At 41.1% G+C, this 20,732-nt stretch overlaps 1 protein-coding gene across 1 annotated transcript in view; it reads right to left on the reverse strand.

The window, feature by feature from the left end:
- The window catches only part of LOC114584047 (mucin-5B-like), a 52,875-nt gene extending 35,776 nt beyond the window's left edge, over positions 1-17,099 (reverse strand). Inside the window, exons 1-12 of the mRNA XM_077931553.1 lie at positions 16,953-17,099; positions 13,516-13,771; positions 12,709-12,823; positions 7,339-7,426; positions 6,534-6,670; positions 5,974-6,199; positions 3,941-4,066; positions 3,523-3,640; positions 2,676-2,814; positions 1,468-1,569; positions 865-934; positions 611-748 (exon numbers count right to left, since the gene is read on the reverse strand). Of these exons, the coding sequence (XP_077787679.1) occupies positions 611-748; positions 865-934; positions 1,468-1,569; positions 2,676-2,814; positions 3,523-3,640; positions 3,941-4,066; positions 5,974-6,199; positions 6,534-6,670; positions 7,339-7,426; positions 12,709-12,823; positions 13,516-13,771; positions 16,953-17,034 (1,597 nt within the window). The 5' untranslated portion in view covers positions 17,035-17,099. The remainder of the gene's footprint in view (positions 1-610; positions 749-864; positions 935-1,467; positions 1,570-2,675; positions 2,815-3,522; positions 3,641-3,940; positions 4,067-5,973; positions 6,200-6,533; positions 6,671-7,338; positions 7,427-12,708; positions 12,824-13,515; positions 13,772-16,952) is intronic.
- Positions 17,100-20,732: the final 3,633 nt, after the last annotated feature.

A 20,732-nucleotide genomic window follows, 5' to 3' on the forward strand; every position in this document is an offset into this window, starting at 1 on the left:
CATAAATCAAGACAAAGAAAACATGGCTTCTCTCCTTGCCGTCTTCTCAGAGAGACTAAAAACAGAGCGGAAGTTCTGCTCACGCGAGCAATCTGTGTTAGAATGTAAACAGACATGGGACATGTAACAATCCACAAAGGGTGGAATGGGATTCCCAAAAAATTGTCTCCCCAATTTCTTGATAACACTTGGCTTTCCAAGCTTCATATGCTCTCCAGAGAACAGGAGAACAGGATATGTCAGATAAAAGCATGGAAACTAAGGAAAATATCATTGGCAAGATGTAGATTCTTGATATCAATTATTCCAAACATTCCAATATGAGACAAACATATCAAGATAGAACTAAATTTCTTTTGAATAAAAGATCACTTTAAGTAGCCTTATCCAGAGGTGGGTGACCTGCTTGGCTTCCAGATGTTGTTGAACTCCAGCTCTCATCATCCCTAGTCAGCCAGAGCAAAGGTCAGGGCTGATGAGAGTTGGGAAAAACTCCAGGTTCCCCATCCCTGCTCTAGACATTTGTGATGTCAGTTTATCCTTGAGAAAGTTTGCGAATATTTCATGAAATCAAAGACAGTAGGAGTTCATGCATGGCGAAATACTATACCAGAAGTATGGTTTTGATAAGTTTCGTCTACTGTTATGAAGATCTGCATAATGGGTTTCAGTTGTACTTGAATTTGTACCCTTGAAGAAGTCAGGATGTTGACATAGAATGTAGATGGTCTGAAGAGTGTGACGCCATCTAATAAAAAAAAACAACAGAACTTGCCTTCAGCTAAAAACTATATCCGAGTAGGAGCAACCACCTTACAGGTACATAGCTTTCATTGGAAATTTGGAGTGAAACTGAATGCTGACCTTTCGTTATAGGCAATACCGCAATGGCATTATTGACATACACATCTCCAGTGGAACAGACTCTTATACTCTGCAAAGAAAGGAAAAATAAAGAAATGCATGAACACTGACAAAGCACTTAGGGAGCAATCCAAATCCAATATCTGTCAGAGGTGGAGTTTGAAACAGGCGAGTCTTTGGCTAAACTGATTCAGTCAAAGATATGTTGGTGTAAGTCTCCACCCCAGCTCATCTGGTGCTGAGTCGAGGCCAGGATAAGTTCCCAAAAAGGGGCATTCCAGGAAAGTGGCAGGGGCAGGATGGCACAAGGGGAGACTTAGCCCTATTCCAAACTCTATTCAGCTTGGTGATATGACCGACAAATCCAGTGGAAGTTTCCTGCAGAAAGGGTGGTGTACGTCAAGCTTTATTTTAAAGGCTCATTTTCCTTCTTCTGAGCTCAGACCAACTCAGCCAGCAGTAGCCCCACTCATGAACAGAGTGTAGAATAGGGTAATTATCCCAGTATAATTTACTCCAGTGTCTTCCTTGAGTTCAGATTGTTCTGCATTTCTGACAGGTGGTGGCAGCACTTCTAGACATACTGTAACTCTAGCAACTTACAAGGGCTCCTAAAGTGATTAAAGCATTCTTCAGACAAGTCATAGTCTTGGAAACTCCACATTGAACAATCTCTCCAATGACCACAAAGGAACCATCTGTGTCCTGAAAATGAAGAGGGAAATACACCATTAATGCAGCTGATGTGGCCAGCAACCAGGGTGTATGTTCATCTGACACATTGCCAATCTCTTGTAGAGGAGATGGGCAGTGGATGCTGAACACTGTCTACATGGCCTCTTCCCCCCCTGCCTAACATGGAGTCAGTGCTGTTATAATAACAAGGGGAAGTTTTGCACACACCTACTTGCAAGACAGACAAACTGGGAAAAGCTAACGTTTTTTCTGCATATTTTCGCAGATGTAGAACCTTCCAATTCTCTCAATTCAGACAGATTAGACACAGGTGTAACTTTCAACATACATGTATGACATAATATTGAGTACTGCCTAAGTCCTGATGAATTTAGTGGGCCTTATTCTGCAGATGGTGAAAACACTTAAGCCTTATTTCTCAAAATGGTTTAGACAAGATTCCCCCCACCCTAGTTCCAGACTTGCTGCAAATCCATATTTCATGTGGCATGTGTGCTTGCTGTTTCCATCATCAGTAGCAAAGCTGGATGGCATATACATTGCATAGTGCATGCTGTGAACACATCTGGTTTGTTTGTTGGTTTGTTTAACCATGATCCACAGACACATGGTCATTAAATCCACATGTGACACACATGACATCAACACATATTTTTGTTTTGCTGCAGGAAAAACATAGTGTAATTTCATTGAACCTATACCGGTACATGGCATGTTTGTCATGTAATGTACAGAGCTGCACTTAAGCCCTTTCCCCCGCAAAAGAAATGTGTCCTTGTCACTCAAGAGTTATGCACAATCTATGTATTTTTCTCAAGTTTGTGATTCAGGTGTGGAGAAATCACATTTTCCTCATACTCAAAGGGGAAGAAATGAGTCAGCTGCAACAGCAAATACAATGCAGAATATGGCTGTATGAACGTGAAAGGCCCCAATTGGTTAGTGCTCATTTACAATTACAAAGGGCTACATTTACAATACAGTTTATCAGTCTCCTGGAACAAAGCATTTAATGAGACGCTTAATTTGAGGATGTTATGCAACCTCAGTGCACTACTGTTGGTGTTTATTTGCTGCTCCTAGAAGGTCTCAAACAATTTTTAAAAAACCCCTACCTTAGCTAAGACATAGTTGCAGTTGCCATGGAAAACGAATTGCTTCTTATCAAATGTTGTTATGTGGAATCCACCTTCTATTTTACAGTTTCCAGAACAAGGCAGTGATGTGCAGGACCATTTTCCACTCATGCAAGTACTACAAGACCGAAAGAGTAGCTTAATCCTCAATAACAATAGTGCAGAAAACACATGTGACCAGCCCTGAACATTTTCCAGAATCAAGAAGTTGAATCTATATATTATGTAGTCAGCTTCTCAGCTCAATGCACTTTAAAGCACAGCAGCTCTTTTTCTTTCCAATGCTGGAAGCATGGAATATGGGCCAGGAGTGGAAAGCAGGGATTGTTGTTTAGTCAACCAGCGGTGTCCAAACTTTTTTCAAAGAGGGCCAGATTTGATGAAGTGAAGGGCCGTGAGGGCCGACCAAAGGGCCGACCAAGGTTGTTAACCTTTTTTTAGGGTTGAAGTTGTTGAGGGTTTTTTAGGATTTTACCCCAGGAAATAAACTGCCACAGGGGCTGGATTAGGCCCCAAAACAGACTTTGGTCAAGAAGATGCTTTGCTGCCATGTAATTCTTTCTGCTCTCTCCACAATCAGCTGGAGTTGAGCTGAACTTTCTAGGATGACTTTTTTACTGAGAATGTTTCTAGGGGTTTTCAGTTTTTGACCCCAGTAAATGCGGGAGGGGGAGACATTTTAGATGCAATTTGTTGCATTTCAAAGTTTTGGTTGTGAACTTCCGAAAGAGAATCTCCTCCAGACTTAGATTTTAGCATAGAACAACCAGTTCTCCCAGTTCTCCCTCAAGCTGATACATCATTATTAGCAAGCTTTTAACAGTACCAGTTTTGGCAGGGGGTGGCGTAGGTATCTCCAGCTGCATAGACCTTGCCTTGAAAGGTGCAGGGGCAGCTGCCAACTGGGATGCAATTTTTGCCCTTGATGTCATCAAGAATGCTTCCTGTTCAAACACAGTGCTCAGTTATGCTTAGAAGGGGAAAAATAAATGCTACACATAATTTTATTATTGGTAGGAAATACCGGTATGTGAAAGTTCATGTACTTGTTAGCAGACATCACTTAATAATATGAAGAAAAACAAAACAAGCAATGTTATTGGTCCACACTCCGTAAAATGGGCATATTCAGTGACCTGTTTCATAGGAGTGTTGACAGGATGCACAAGGAAAGTTTGGAATACTACTTTGCCCAGTTAAAATGCCGTGCAAATTATGGATAATAGATCAGGTCAATTTTCTACCTTTAGGACAAAAGCATCCATCCGTACATGGGGCTTTACATATTTTGCTCCTTTCTGGGTTGAAGCAGGTGTCAGTACAGGGGTTTCCACATTCTGCATATTCCAGGTTGTTTGGACATTTCAGGACTACAAACCCAAGCAAAGTAAAAATAATGTTATTGACAGTTTTCAATATGATTTTTAAAATAAATAGCATACTTCCAGTTCCAGTCATTCTTTCCATTCTTATTATGAACTTAGGTTAGATGTCATTTATTGAAAATGTTTTGAGGTTGTACCATTTTTACAAGATTCCAAAGCATACCAAAGTCTTTTCCAGAGCCTTGAATCAACAGGCACAAACCACAGCCGATTTGTAATAAGCAGACCCCATTCACTTTAGTAAGGATAGTTAATTAGAGGTTCTGATATAAAGTGCAGAAACTCTGGTTCCAAAGTAGATAACAATTGGGGAAAGAACTAGGGCAGGATACTGGCAGAAGAGGAACTTGTACGTGTTCCTTTCTGATCCAAATGTTGGGGAGGATCAATGTATGTGCTGTAGGGAGAAACTGAATTCAGTTTGCATTAAAAGCTGAATTTAGCAAATTTGCACTTTCCAAAACAACACGAAAACCAAAATACAGCCATTATTTGAAATTCGCTGTTGTCCAGTTTTGCAATGCAGCTCTCTAACCAAGCAAAAACTCATGAATTAGGGGAAAGCATGGATAAGAATGAATAAAATAAGGAAAGATAACATTAAATGCACATCATGAAAAAAATGCCAGCAAAAATGTGAACAGTAGTCAAAACTGCATGCAAAAATGTGAAATCCGTACCCAAATGCTGTTGAATTTTCATGAGAATTGTTTTTTTAAAGGAAAACATGAAAAGCAGAGAACTGAATTTAAGATTGGAAAAATGAAAAACCAAGAGAACAAAAATCAACAAAACCTTCCATCCCTATCTTCAGATGGGTATTATCTGCATGAGAGCCTATGAATTAGTCACGTTTTTTTGGACAGCAACAACAGACGGCTGCCATTTCAGGGTGGGGGTTGAAGTTAATGTTGCATTAAAAGGATGGCTGTATAAAGCTGAAAACCTATCCACCAAAGCGCCACTGAGTAAAGTAGGACTTACTTCTGAGTGCACTCAATATCTAGGTTGCCATTCTTGAATATTATGCCCAGGGACACCCCTACCAATCTCCTCAGGCAGCAGCAGTGTCATGCTCCCTGAGCCCCCTGGCCATTCCTCTCTGTTGACCAGCTGTGCTGTATATGCCACAGGTCTTTTACACACCTTCAACTAGCCTACTGCCGTCAGATGCACTAGAGGATACTATCCTGTTGTCTACACTGAAGTAAGATTCAGCTCCCAGTCCACTTCTATACATGGCATGTGGGGTGCAGCAGAATCTGGTCCTTAGCCTCAGCTAGCAGGATATCATAGGCTCACCCTGGATATGCTAGTCCTGCACTTTAGTTCCTGTGATAATGAAAAATGCCTGAAGAGGAGAAAAGGGCCATTGTGACCTCATGCTGATGTCGCCTACTTCATGAAGAAAGACTAACCATTGTGACTTCATACTGCTGCTGCCTGCTTGGGAAAGAGACTGGTTATTAGGAACTCCTTCTGATAACCTATTTGTTGTTAAGCTGACAGAGTTTGGACATTATTGAATTTAAGCTGTTCCTATTAGTATAATAAACCCATATCTGCTTGGGACAAGTCTAGGTAAAGAATCACATTGCATAATATTCATTCACCTTACCACTTTGATTGTGAAACTTGCACTTTTACAAGTGCCACATAATCTTCGTTCTACACAAATCCATCTTTCAGTGTGGCAGCAGCTATACTCTGGAACTCCCTGCCCATTGATATTAGGCCGCCACATTTGCCGCATTTTTTTTAGCACCTGATAAATCCTTTTTTTATTTAGGCAAGTCTACTCAGACATGCAATTTTAACATGTTGTTTCAGTGTGTGTGTGCGCGTGTGTGCATGCTGTTAAATAAATTAAAAGTCAATCTTTCTTTACTTACAGCAGAGTTCCTTGGATCGCCATTTTCCAGGGTCTCCACCTTTGTGGACACAGTCCCGGGAGTACTGACTGAGAGTGCTGCATACACAGCTGGCAACCAGGTCAGAATGAGAAGATTTCTCAGAACAGCTGCACATATCTTGAATACAGATGGCTATATAATCATCAATAGCAACCACCCTCTTACAATTCCCAAAGTGGGATAGGACCTCCTTGCACTTAGATTTCTGTCAAAGAGAGAAAGTGGTGGGGAGATTGGAGATCTTACATGTACAGCATCAGTACCATAAATTTACTGACTTCTGTGGGGTTGCTTTGATACTTAACATGTGAGGTTCTGGCTCCCTGATCAAAGTATGTGTATCTGCTACTGAGAACATTGTCACCTCTGTTATCTTCATTGAAGGGGGGAAAGTTCCATGTATATAGTTTTATGCACGTGTGGAGCAATTACTTCCACTAAAGTGAATAGGGAAACATTTGCAGTGAGGAGCTGCCGCCCTTAGAGGGATCAAATGGAAAGCAGGGCAGGGTCCACATACCATGAACAGTGCAACTTACGTATCTATTTTTGCATTTATCTTGCTGTTGAGAGTTGTCTTGCTGCTTTCTTTTGTCTCCAATTACATCAGAACACTTCTCTGTTGGATCATCTACTTTCTGAAGGTTTCCAAACTGCCATGGGAATAGTGGATAGCCTGTAAAAAAATCCCACCAGTAATAGGACTTTACTGTGCAGGGTCAATGTGCGGGTTTAGGATTACAGCCTTACTCTCAGTTTTGAACCCAGCAATCACCCATCCATGATTTAAAGCATATAGTTTGTACCGTTATAGTTTAATTTATTTTACAAATGAAGAAACAAGCAAATAGTTTCATCTGTACTCACAGTGTGTACAAATGCTCTGCATAAAGAGAAATAAGGAAGCAGGCATCTATCTTCCAGTCAGCCTGTACATAGAAGGTATTGTTTAGAATGCCAAGAGGAAGACCTTATTACATGTGAAATAAAGAGTTCTGAGTGACAAATTCACACCCTCCATTGTTTAGTTCAGAGATCAGCCCAGATTCACTCAATATTTCACCCTAGGCTACCTTACCAAGGACAGTGATTAGATTTTACCCCAAATGTATGTACAGGAGATTGTGTGGTGGGCTAGGACTTTTGAGTCTCTGGCTCAAATCTCCACTCAGCTATATATCTCACTGCTGAGGCCAATCATGATCTCTGTTGTCTTGAGGGTAAAATGAGGAAATATTTCCACAAATCCAGCCACAATTCCTGAGATTTTTTGAAAATGGTTAGGATACAAATGTGATGGTTTCTATTATTATTAGCCAGTTATATATATTTTAAAAATCCTACCCTGCAGGAATAAATCATTTTTGTCATTGCCGTCATAGTTCCCACACAAACCACATGTTTTCCCTTTGTAAGTATCTTCTAAATCCAGCTAAGAAAAAAACAGGCAAAAAGACAAACAATTTAAACACACATATATACAGATACCTTCATAACTATAATGCATAGTACTGTCATGAGATCTCAGCTTGAGCTTCCCTCCCAATAGAACTATATCTCTCATCAACCCCAGCCAGCATGGACAATGGTCAGAGGTGAAGGGAGATGTAGTCTACAACATCTGGAGGACACCATGATGGCTTCCCCGTTGGAAACTGAGCACAATTGCTGCAGTGGTATTACCACACAGAGGATAGTATTTACTCCATTGAATTCTCTTTCTGAACATGGAATTAAATACCCCTCTTATTTATTTTTAAACAATGTGTGTATGTGTGTGTGTGTGTGTATATATCAAGGGGGAAAGAAATGACTGTGCCACAATTAGGCCATAATTAGTCAATTTTTAAGCACACAAGCTGGTGTTGGGTTGTGTGGCTTCCTATTCTAGTGATAAAGTCAGAGATACTAACTAAAACTTTGCCATCTTCCTGACATTCTCAACAGTAGAACCAGAAAGGAGTTGTGCGGTTGTCTCACTCCAAACATAATTCCAGGGCTCACACACTGGTCAACAACAAATTTGTTGTCTGCGTTTTTTCAGTTGATTTAGGACGAATCTGATGTGCTGAATCCAAAAATCACATTGGTTTTGCTCAATCAGGTCAAGTTTTTGAGCTATGGCCACATGTCGGTTTTTTTCGTTTTTTTTCGTTTTTGTTCACAAGTACGCTTGTGTGGAGCATTTTAGAAGAAGTTGGTGGGGGTAAAATGCCATGTCGAATAATTGTTTTGATTGGAAATGATTATTTTAATGACAGGAAGTATTCAGGTCTGATAGTTCTGGGTGATTGTGTCGAAAAGGGATCAATTTGAAGTCATAAAACCTCAAAATCTTCCATAAATTGGTGCGGCTGGGATCAACAGAAAGAACCGGAGCAGCCTCAAGTATCCTGCTCTTCAATCAGCACATCGTCCTGTAGCTCATTGTGATGAAATTCCAGTGCCTATCTTCGGAGAACTTCCTGACATTAGTGACGAAGATGCCTCCAGTGTTGAAGGACATGAAGAAGAAGAAGTGGTTCTTGAAGATGATGCTCCACATCCATTTTCCCAAAAGGAGTTGAATGATCTAGTTTGCGACCTCAGCTTGTCAAAGGACTCTGCCGAACTGTTGGCATCCAGATTGAAGGAAAAAAACCTCCTCTCTGACAGTGCTCGCATCAGCTTCTTCCGCAACAGGCATCAAGAGTACCTCCGTTTTTTCTCGGAAGAGAAGGACTTGGTGTACTGTGCAGATATTGCGCAGCTTCTGCTCAAGCTTGGAGTGCCACAGTACGAACCCAAAGATTGGAGACTGTTCATTGACAGCAGCAAGCGATCACTGAAATGTGTTCTGCTACACAACGGCAACCAGTTTGCCTCTATACCCCTGGCTCACTCGACTACACTGAAGGAGAACTATGAAGCGGTGAAGTATGTGCTGGAGAAATTGGTTATGATCAGCATAAGTGGTTTATTTGTGTTGACCTGAAGATGGTGAACTTTTTGTTGGGACAACAGTCTGGCTTCACCAAGTACCCATGTTTTCTGTGCATGTGGGATAGTAGGGACCGTGCTCAGCATTACATGAGGAAGGACTGGCCTGTGCGGGAGGAATTGGTGCCTTGCAAAAAAAGGAACGTCATCAATGACCCTCTGGTTTACAGAGACAGAATACTCTTCCCACCGCTGCACATCAAGCTCGGCTTAATCAAGCAGTTCACCACGGCTCTGGACAAGGATGATGACTGCTTCACTTACTTGTGCCAGGCTTTTCCAGGATTGACCATGGAGAAGTTGAAAGCTGGCATCTTTGATGGTCCTCAGATCCATCAGCTCATCAGAGATCCAGAGTTCGGAAACTCAATGAAGGAAGTGGAACTGGAAGCATGAAAGGCATTTGTTCTGGTAGTGAAGAACTTTCTTGGCAACAATAAGGCCAGAAACTACGCAGAACTTGTCAACAACATGCTGACTGCTTTCAGAAACCTGGGCTGCAACATGAGTGTCAAGATGCACTACCTATTTTCACATATGGACCAGTTTCCTGAGAAACCTGGGTTCAATGAGTGACGAGCAGGGGGAGAGATTCCATCAGGACATGAAAGAGATGGAGACCAGGTATCAGGGTCGCTGGGACGCAGTCATGATGGCTGACTACTGTTGGACTCTGAAGAGAGACCTCCCTGCTGCTTAGCATTCCAGGAGTTCCAAGAAACGGAAGTTCAAGCCCTGAAGTTTGAAAAATGGTGAAGCAACATGCAATTTACGAGTACTTACCTTTATCAATGCCCACCATTCAGTTTACAGTAAACCTGACCTGATGGAGAGAAACGGATGCCATTTCCTGATTCAGCAATGCAAAAATACCCTAAATCAGTTGTAGAAATCTAGACAACATTCAAAAAGTAAAAAATTGTTACCCAATGTTATTTATATAAATAAATTAGCTTTAAGACTCCAAGGTGGTTGTCACCTATGGAGGCCAAGGCTCGGAAAAGACTCAATATGGAGGCCGAATGGCCGAAATATTGGGAAATAATTGAAAAGGTTGGAGAAACCTGGAGGTTGCAGAGTTTGGAGAAACTAGAGGGTAAAGTGCGAGATTGGTTACATTATGCTCAGATTAAGGAGGTTTTCAATATGGATAAAAAGATAGGATTCCAGGTGGAAAAATCGAAATTAGAAACAGAATTGTTAGAACCTAAGACTAAGGTACTTTCAAGAATGTATAACTTGCTGTTGAAATGGAACACACAAGATGAAACAGTTAAATCAGCTATGATAAAATGGGCACAGGATATTGGATATAACATCATGTTTGCTGACTGGGAAAGGTTATGGACCACCGGTGTGAAGTTTACGGCATGTAATGCTTTGAAAGAAAATATTATGAAAATGATATACAGGTGGTACATGACCCCAGTCAAGCTTGCAAAAATATATCACTTGCTTGATAACAAATGTTGGAAATGTAAGGAGACTGAAGGAACGTTTTTTCATCTGTGGTGGACCTGCCCGAAAGTGAAGGCCTTCTGGGAAGTGATTTACAATGAGTTAAAAAAGGTATTTAAGTATACCTTCCCTAAGAAACCAGAGGCCTTCCTTCTGGGTATTGTCGACCAGAAGGTGTTAAAAAAAGACAGAGCCTTTTTTATGTATGCAACAACAGCAGCAAGAATACTTATCGCAAAACATTGGAAGACACAAGATTTGCCCACACTGGAAGAATGGCAAACGCAACTGATAGACTACACGGAGCTGGCTGAGATGACTGGCAGAATTCGAGACCTGGGAAAAGAGGAGGTGGAAGAGGACTGGAAGAAGTTTAAAGACTATTTACAAAAATTATATAAATTGTATGAATGTTAAGAAGGTGCATGAAAGGAAAGATTATGGCATCAGCAGCCTAAACGAGATATGTATGAGAATAAGTTGAAATACAAAGATGAGATTTGAAGTAAAGTTACGCCAAAATTAAGCAGTTAAATATTTGATGGAAATACTAACTAGAGGCATAACACATTAGAATTAGAACATAAGATTGGAAAGAAGGTAATAATTTGCTGAACATAACTTTTTTATGGAGAACACAGGAAAGGGAAATGTGAGGAAGTCCAGATGGTTATGGAAAATATGTATGAAAAACTGTGATTTTTTTTCTTTTTTCTCTTTATATATAGTTGTTAGTTACGTGTTTTGTGTCTGATATATGTTTCGCTATTTTCTTTTTTCAAAAAATTCAATAAAAATATTATTATATATATATATATATATATATTTGCTTTCGTAGATTTTCACGGGTACAGGAATGCAGGTTTTGGTGTCCTCGGGTGTCTTCCCGTGTAAAAGTTGGGGTGTCTAGGCGACGTTTCGACGAGGTCTCACTCGTCATCTTCAGGCTGGTGCTTTCGGCTTCTTGTTACTGGAACAGAGCAGGATCTCAGTGTTTGAGTTCCTATAAATACTGTTGAGGAGGTGTGGTGTATAGCCTCCAATGTTCTGGGCAGAGAGGAAGTTCCCAGGCTAGTGTGCCTTTTCTTCTTTTGTTCCTTAATTGCTTGAGGGATATCTTGAGTGATTTCTTGAGTGATATCCTGAGTACCACTTAGGTGGGTCATTAGGTGTGGATTAGTTGCTAAAGCCTTTGTGTCTTGACCTCTTGAACTTTGTGCAGAGTTTTTCTGAGAAGATGGCTGTACTGCACTTAGTTGTGCTCTGGCTTGGCTTCGTGTATAGGGGCGAGCTGTGGTTTTGTGGCCTGTGCCAGCCAGATCTGTGTAGGGATTGCAGGGGGGTGCAGCATCTGGAGGTGCCACCATGGTTTGGCTACTGGATGGTATCTGTAATTTATCTGTGGAGAGGGTCTGGGTTTGGGTTTGGTGTGGTTGATTGGTGATGGCGTTCTGTGTGCCTCTGGATCTGGTGTCAGTTTTTGTGGGGAGGGCTAATTTCCAGATGTCTGGCAAGCGGGATGTGTCGTCACGCTTGTTCATGTTGTGAGGGTGTTTCTCTATCTCGATGGCTTCCATGATTATTCTCTTGTGGTGATGTTCCATGTTAGAGAGCAATTTGGAATCTGCAAAATTAATTTCGTGTCCTGTTTCTTTCATGTGTTGGAAAAGAGAGGAAGTTTTTTCTTCTTTTTTGACGGCATTCTTGTGTTCTGCGATACGTGCATTTATTCACCCAGACCCACAAAGTTCAAGAGGTCAAGACACAAAGGCTTTAGCAACTAATCCACACCTAATGACCCACCTAAGTGGTACTCAGGATATCACTCAAGAAATCACTCAAGATATCCCTCAAGCAATTAAGGAACAAAAGAAGAAAAGGCACACTAGCCTGGGAACTTCCTCTCTGCCCAGAACATTGGAGGCTATACACCACACCTCCTCAACAGTATTTATAGGAACTCAAACACTGAGATCCTGCTCTGTTCCAGTAACAAGAAGCCGAAAGCACCAGCCTGAAGATGACGAGTGAGACCTCGTCGAAACGTCGCCTAGACACCCCAACTTTTACACGGGAAGACACCCGAGGACACCAAAACCTGCATATATATATATATATATATATATATATATATATATATATAAATTAGCTTTATGTGTATCCCCTTTGTTCATAATATCACTGGAAGATGGCAGTGTGCGAAGACTGTGGCTACTCAACACATTTTACATGTATTAAAATTCACTAAAACAAATCCAACTAACTGGAGCTTCATACTAGGAGAGTGTCACCCCAATTCCACTTGAGAGTCAGGCCTAGTTTGGAGGTAATTAGGAAATAAGGATAAATGTCTTCTACTAGGACACTCTTCAGACTGAAGGGCAGAAGAATCCTAAAAGAAAGAAAAAGAGGAAAACTAAACAAAACAAATGAACAAGCATCCTAGTTGTCTCATGATCAAAGATATCCCCAACCCAACCTATTAATTAAGCTCAATGGGCATTTCTCAGCTTTGATCTCTCCCCTCTCAGACAACCCCTCAGACAACCAAAAGGACGGATGGGAATGATGGGAAGCAGAGGTTGGCTGTGCTCACATACTTCTGCTTTGGCCAGGTCCCGCCCGTGAGAGAGAGAGAGAGAGAGCGCTCACATATTATTATTGTTGTTGTTGTTGCTGCTGCTGCTGCTGTCTTTTCGGTGAGAGACGGACCAATAAGTCTTGATATGCACCATACCAATATGCCAATATGCCTCCATATGCACCCATATGTACCATACTGATGCTGCTTGGCTGAAGGACACAGAGTGGCACTTGTGACCTCATGCTGATGCTGCCTGCCAGGCTGCCTGCATGTCAGAGACCAGCCATTGTGAGCTCATGTTAATGATTGCTGCCTGAAGAAGCATGAGAGCTCCTGATGTTGGTCCTGAGTGTAGGAAATCACCCTAATCTGGGGCCACCACTGTATGACATTTCTCAGCATTGGCTCTCTGATTTCAGACCCAAGAAAACACTGTTCCTGGTACACAAGAGCATTCATGAGAAAACAGAAGACTATCAACAGATGTTGAGACAACTCACGTCTTCCCATCTACTGTGATGCCTGATTCTTTGACCTCCAGAAGCACTCCATCTATAGTGGCCGTGAAATAGATGGCAGTCCCCGCCTTGATGCTTCTCATTATCTGGATACTGAAGTCCTGATGACTGTCTTTGCAGTGTGAAGCAAAAACATAACGGCAAGTTCCAGTGAAGTCAAATTTTGCACTGTCAAATGTCTGAAAGTGGAAATTACCCCAAGTAGAACATTCACTTGTGGTGACAGCAGGACGCTGAACTGCAGAGAAAATAAGGATGGTGGTAATGATAAAATGCTCTGCAAACATTCATTTATATGGCCTGGCACCACAGTTACATATCTTTAGGTGTGAGAGGGAAACGTTCCTTTTTCATGATCTCTTTGGCTTTTAATTATCCATAGCCTCTGTGAGTGGGTGAGATGTTTTAATCTAGTTTAAAAACAAAAATACAGAACTGTCTTTCGATTTTTCTTTGTTTTCTTTTATCCAGGTTTTAATGTATCTGGTTGCTTGTTTTTACTGTAAGTTGCTTAGAGTTACTTAGGTTAAAAATGACGAATAAATTTAATTAATTAAACAGAGTCTGAACTTTTTGAGGGAGAGGGTGAAATGAACAAGACAGATCTTCAACGTGGGCAAACACATATGTGTCCATCATGCTTTTGAACTTCACTCTTCCTGGCTGAGCTGGATCATTGGATTCACAGAGCAATCTTGTGGGGCTCTTGTAAGATCTTCTCGGAAGCTGCACGACCCTGGTAAGTGAGGCTTTAGCAGGGGCGTCAAGAGGGCGTGGGTGGCATGCATGCAGGGCACCACCTTCCCCATTTAGCCTCAGGCAGCGAAATGGGATGGGCTGCCCCTGGGTCAATAATAATTTGTTTTCAGTGGCACTTGGTTGCAGTTGGGTGATCCAGTCCCGTTGATTTCTATGAGACTTAAATGAGCCTAGCCTTCTCTCGATTAGACCCAAATTCTTCAGGATTAGGCTGCACAACACTGCCAATGGGCATGCTTTGTGACATGCAAGAGGGGATTCTATTTCAGTGAATTTTTCATATTTGAATAGACGGACTGCTTTTGGGTTACGGTCTTATTTGCCAACCTAGCAAGCAGCAGTGGGGGGTAGGGCACAGAGAGGACAGAGGACATGGCCTTGTAACATACTGATGTGACACTTGTAGGAAATACCAAGAAAGAAGGCTATCGCAGTTCACATCACTTCTTTCCTGTCCAGTGAACTTTGCAGTATTATGAAATACCTTGGAATTTGGAGAGTTTTGTTAAAGATTTATTTTCTCCTCATAACACAGAATTCTAAGCTATGCTGAAGTGCCTGGGAGTCTTTATAGAAACAGGGGTCCCAGGAATTGTGACAGATAAACGACAATGGCTCTGTACTTTTTAAAGCACTTTGTGTAATATATACATAAAGAGTTTGTTGCCAACACTGAGTTTATAGATATATCAGCCCAACATTGACTTCTGATTTTAAGTCAGTATTAAATAAAACTGACCTAAAGCTATCTATTTTTCATGAATATCTTAGTCTTCCTTTTTTTTTCAACTGGCCATTCCATATGATATAATATTATGTAATTAATGACGTTGTATTTTGTTTATACTTTTGATATTTTGTTAGCCCACTCTGGGACTGTTTGGTGAAAAGTGGTCTAAATCATTACTATCATCTCATCACTACAATCTATTGATCTAGATCTTATATGTCACTTTTCAAGGACAAGGCCTTCACAAAGCAGCTCACAACCTAACAATATAAATCTGAAAAATACAACATCCAATAAAAGCTAAATTCTTTTGACTCAAGGTCCTTTCAAAAGAGAAATAAATAAAGCCTCTTATTACTTAGCCACTATGGCAGGCTTCCTCTGCCTCGGCCCTCCAGATGTTTTGAGACTACAATTCCCAGCATCCCTAACCACTGGTCCTGCTAGCTAGGGATCATGGGAGTTGTAGGCTATGGTATGGTGATGGTGATGATAATTGCTTGTTTGTTTAGATTGCTCACATTAGCTCTCACATTCAGTTTGGCCCCAGTTCTGTTCATACCAGTGGCGTAGCGTGGGGGGTGCAGGGGGGGCCGGCCGCACCGGGCGCAACATCTGGGGTTAGGGCAAATCCACGGGTTAGGGGGCGCAAATCCACAGGTTAGGGGGCGCAAATCCACGGGTTAGGGGGCGCAAATTACTTGCCTTGCCCCGGGTGCTGACAACCCATGCTACGCCGCTGGTTCATACAGCCAAATCTGATTGATGAGTTAGCATTGTGATATCACTCATTCCATGCTCCCATATTGGGTGAAATCTCTCCTTGTGACTCATGCAGATTGAAGAAAGAAGACACAGCCAGGGAAAACTATTGTGCCAAACAGGATCAATGTGATTAATATCTACTCAGAAGAAAGCCTATTTGAGTTCCATACACCTTACTGTCAAGAAAGTGTGTGCAGGGTGTTAGCGGGGTGACGGGGTGGGGAGCCAGTCAATCACTATTTCTTGTTTGGACTCAAAATCAAAAGTAGAGACTATTCAGTTCAGTTCTAAATAAATAAATAAACTTCAAAAAGAGATTGTTTTCAAATATACAAATCTGAAAATATTGGTAAAGAACAGGAAGAAGGTAGTACATGAAAGAACTGGTCCCTGAAAACTCAAGTCTTTTTTCCCATTGTTTGCCAAGTCACCTGTGAAGACAGAGAACTGTAGAAAGGCAGTTATGGCATATTGAACCAATCATGTTTCCACTTACAGCACTCCATTCTCAATATTTACATTTATTTTACAAAATATGTGACATTGTTTTCTTAAAAAAAATAAAAAATAAAACGGCTACTCTATCTTGCAGTATAAATTATCTAAACCAAGTCTCTTCTCAGTACTCAAAGGATAGCTAGTAAAGAGACACTCAAGGACGAAAGGCAGGGTGCATGTGTATTGCTTAGTGTCCTACCTCTATCTGTGTACGCTATGCAACTAGAAACACAGGGTGGAATTCAACATCACACTAATAGGATATCCCTGTCAATGCAACCACTGTTTGCCAGACAGAATTATCTCCCCTCTCCCTGCCCCCTTTGTGTGTTGTTCTGGGGGTTCTCTCAAACTCCATAACAGATTGGGGGAAGGCATGTTGCCACATGGGGGAGACAAGGGGGAAGCCTCATTGAACTATTAGGAATTACTGTGCTGGCTTCCACTAGTGCAGCAAGTTAGTTGAGTCTGAGCAATAGCTGAGCACTTTTACATCCACTAATATAAAAAAGGGATAAAGAAGTGCTTAATTTTTCTAACTGAAATTAATTGAATTTGCCTAAACTTATGGGTTGTTAGATTATGTCCGTAGTTATTTCATTTGTTTACATGAAGATCAGATCAGACATATAACAATGGAATATAAATAGTAGTAGACTTTTCTTACCTATCTGCACCAAAGTTTTGCCCTCGCAGCAACTGCATAGAAAGAACAAAATCCATAACTGTACTCCCTTCTTCATTCCCATTATCCTATACAAGGCGGTAAACTGAAAAATATCTGCCAGGACAGGGTTTCTTTCTTGGGTTTAGAGACACGTTTATATGGTACAATTATTTTGGCATAAAAAAAGGGGAGCCGTAAGATTTCCTCCTTACTAATTCATGAAGACTGAAAGAAAACCATTTTCCCCCCTCTCAGATATAAAATGACAAAAGGCATTTGGTTCCTGGATTCTATGATCTCAAATTTAATCTTTGAATCTTAGGTTTATTCAAGCTTGGAACTGATTCAACTCTAGGCAGGTGCCAGGAAGCAATTCCCTGCTGGGTAAAACAGAGTCTTGATCTCTATGAAAGGCTCCCCAGGCTCCCCATCTCAGTGGGGTGGGTTCCTGTGAGCCTGGGATCTCATGAAATCTGCCTCTAGGTGTTAGTGTATGCTCCCAGTTTCCTGGGTCAAGTCGTTCAGTATTTTTACTCTGTGAGAAGGAAGTTCCCATGGTCATGAATAGACTTTTCTCTCTTCTATTCGTTTCACTTCTCTTGCTTCTCAGGTAGGAGAGGAAGGTGGCCAGCAAGTTACTTTTAAGCTATCTCCTTGGCCTTTGAAGCTTTTCTCCTTCCAGACTAAAAATAGTGAGCCTCTTGATCCAACATACTGTGACTGTGGTAAATTGCTTCAATGCACACCTTAGGTGATTGAGGCCTAAAGGACTGGGGTAGTCCACAGAGCATTTGACAGTTGGCAAACTCCTTTTTACCCAGCTGGAAAGGATTTCTTGGCATCTGACTGGAAGTGGAAGAGTCCTGAACCTTAATAATCAAAATATGGCCCGACACCAGGGCTTGTGAACTGTCTTCAGTCCACAAGCTTCATTCCCTCAGCAACCTCTTGGGGCCTCTTTACACAGCCAGCGAGCACATAGCCAGTGGTGCTGGGGCTAGCCAGTGGAGCCCACAGCTCCCTCATGTTTATGAAGCCTCCTCATATCAGTATTGCTTGATCATCTTCTTCTTCTTTGGCGATCACTTTTAGCCGAGTAAGATTGCCTTCCATAAACACAGTTTTAACAATGAGTCCGTAAGTTACTGTGGAGGCCAATTCTGGATCCATGTGTCCTTCCACAGTGGGGACATTGGTTTCCGGGTGGGAGTTGATCATAGCACACCCTTGATAACAGCTTTTTCCTTTTGCTTGTAGGACAAGGATCGAGCAAAGCTTATCTGGACTTATACATGCATGGGCTATCTGCAAATGTTTGTGCAGTGCTTGGCGCCTACATGCAAGAGCCTGCATCATTTACATATAATTACTGTGCTTTTCAGTTTAGGAATTGCAGTAATTATCACCATCACTGGAATTTCCTATAGTCAACAGCATCTGAAAAGACACTATGACAGAGAACTATTACCAATGATGTTTCATAAATGTCTTTGCCCTGTAGACTGACATGTCAAAATTTATGACTTTTCACCTCTGGCCTACAAACCAGTTAAGCTATAAATCCCATTTGTCACAGAGCTATGGTCTTTGGAACAACATTTTTCATGGATCATTTGCCACAGAGCAGTGTTTGGATTCGGTTACTGCACAGCTTAAAAATTAACTGTATGATTTACCTCATGAAGGCAGTAAATTGGAGCTGATTCACCACACCTAAAAAACAGTAGGAGTTATGAAGGTACTGCTTTTGTTACAAGTCGTCGGTGGCTGTTGGTTAATTTTTGATACATACATAAGGAAAGGAAACACAGCTCTCCAATCACAGCAATAACAGCTTTAAAGCGTGCCACAATTATATCCACAGTGGGGTCATGGTTTCTCATATAGATTTTATCAGTGTTGTTGCAGCACAAGTCTTTATGCTATAGCCTGCTGATTGCAACCTAGAACATGCCACAAGGATAGCATCATCTGATGACATATACAGAAGTACTGTGTTGAAAATCCATTGGTTGTGTCATTAGACCTCCCTCCAGAGGGCTGTGCCATGACAGTAGTCTGAAGTGACCCAGGAACTGTGAACTTAAAGTCACTGGACACAGGATAGTAGTCAGGACTGAAGGGCAAACTAGGTGGTAGGAACAAGGAGAAAACCAGAAGTCATGACAAAACAATAACCAATGATACAGAAACATGCTCCTCAAGCAAGGCTCAGTTTGAACAGGAAGCCCTTTATACACCTTTCCTCTGATAAGGATTCATTAGTCAACCTGGATGAGTCAGTTCAGTACAAGAATGTTCTTCAATGAGAACACTGCCGCCTGCAGTTCAGTGGTTCACCACATGAGGCTGTCACACACAAATTCCAGCAACTCATGTCACAAACTAGCACTTCCCTCAACTTCTGCTTTTTTAATACCCTCCCAGATCTCCAATGACCTCTCGGTATACCAGAGCTCTTTTGCTGCCATTGCTCAATATTCTGTAAGTGTGTGTGAGTGTGTTCTGTGAAGTCTTAAGTGGGCCATTGTAAGCTGATTAATAGGCCCTCTGCATGAGAATCTCCCCTTTGCCTTTCATTGGGTTAACAGCTCTGATGTCATAAATAGGCCACGTCACCTTGGGGTAGGTAGTTTAATGTTACAAATCTAAATGGCTTTCAAAGTGGAAATCCAGGGTTAACATGTAATGCTTGTTAAACCTAAGAAATAGTGGCTATATGCCATGCTTTTAAATGATATTTTGCTAGTTTAAAGCTTTGTCTTGTGTCTGACCCATTTATTAGAAAGCTCTTGGGCATGAGTAGACTGCACCTACTACCTATGGTATGTGATTATCACATTCACAGCTCATAAGTTGCAAATGGCTAATTATTTTCTCTGCTGTCATACTGAGTCTCCACAAGTGAATTTGAAATGAGTTAATTTAAAGTGTTTTCTTGGACGGCTGCTGACACAACTTATTCATTGTTGCATCATGCTATGAGCATCTCAGATTTTAATTTTATTATGTATACTTCTAGATAATTGAATTTTGCAGACAATATTGAAAAAATACATTCAAAGTACAATCCCATGCAAGTCCTTGTCTTTGTTTTTAAACTGAAACTCCACACCTTTTTACATGTTCAGCCATAGGCTGCCCTTTAGTGGTGAAAACCAAGACCTGCAATACCAGCAAAACATTTAAGACTGTGACTACAACTACCCTTAACTTTCTTTTAAAATTTAACTTTCTTTTAAAATTAAAAAACGAGGAAGTGTAAAAATTCTAGATAGTTATGATGAAAGTTAAATCTTCAATATAACTTTTGTTTAGGATGCCCCATAGCATACATGAGGTAAATAAATGACAACAGTAATAGTTTAATATTCATTGATGTTTCACTTTTATTTCAAAAAAGCTATGCCTAACTACTATGGTTTTGTACGGACGTTGAGTGAATCAGCTGATGTTTTGGAACATATACATCCTATTTTAAAAATTAATTTCTGACTCCCAAATGGAAAAGCCCGAAGCTTAGGAACCTTGGCTTGTAGAAGCTCCATAACCCTTGGGCCGTATCCAGTGCCCAGCCTGACTCTTTTATCCATGCAGGATGCTTTCAGTCAGGCCTTGTGGGTTTTCTATGGGGTACCTTATCCCTATGGCCATTTGTTTATATCACAATGATATTTTAAAATATTGTCTTGGCATTTCCATTATACTGAGATAAATGTATGTTATGACTTAGACTGAATAGCAGCCAGCAAGATGAATAGCAGTATTTGGGTGAAACTG

The sequence above is a fragment of the Podarcis muralis genome, chromosome 1, assembly GCF_964188315.1.
Source record: "Podarcis muralis chromosome 1, rPodMur119.hap1.1, whole genome shotgun sequence".
NCBI lineage: Eukaryota > Metazoa > Chordata > Lepidosauria > Squamata > Lacertidae > Podarcis > Podarcis muralis.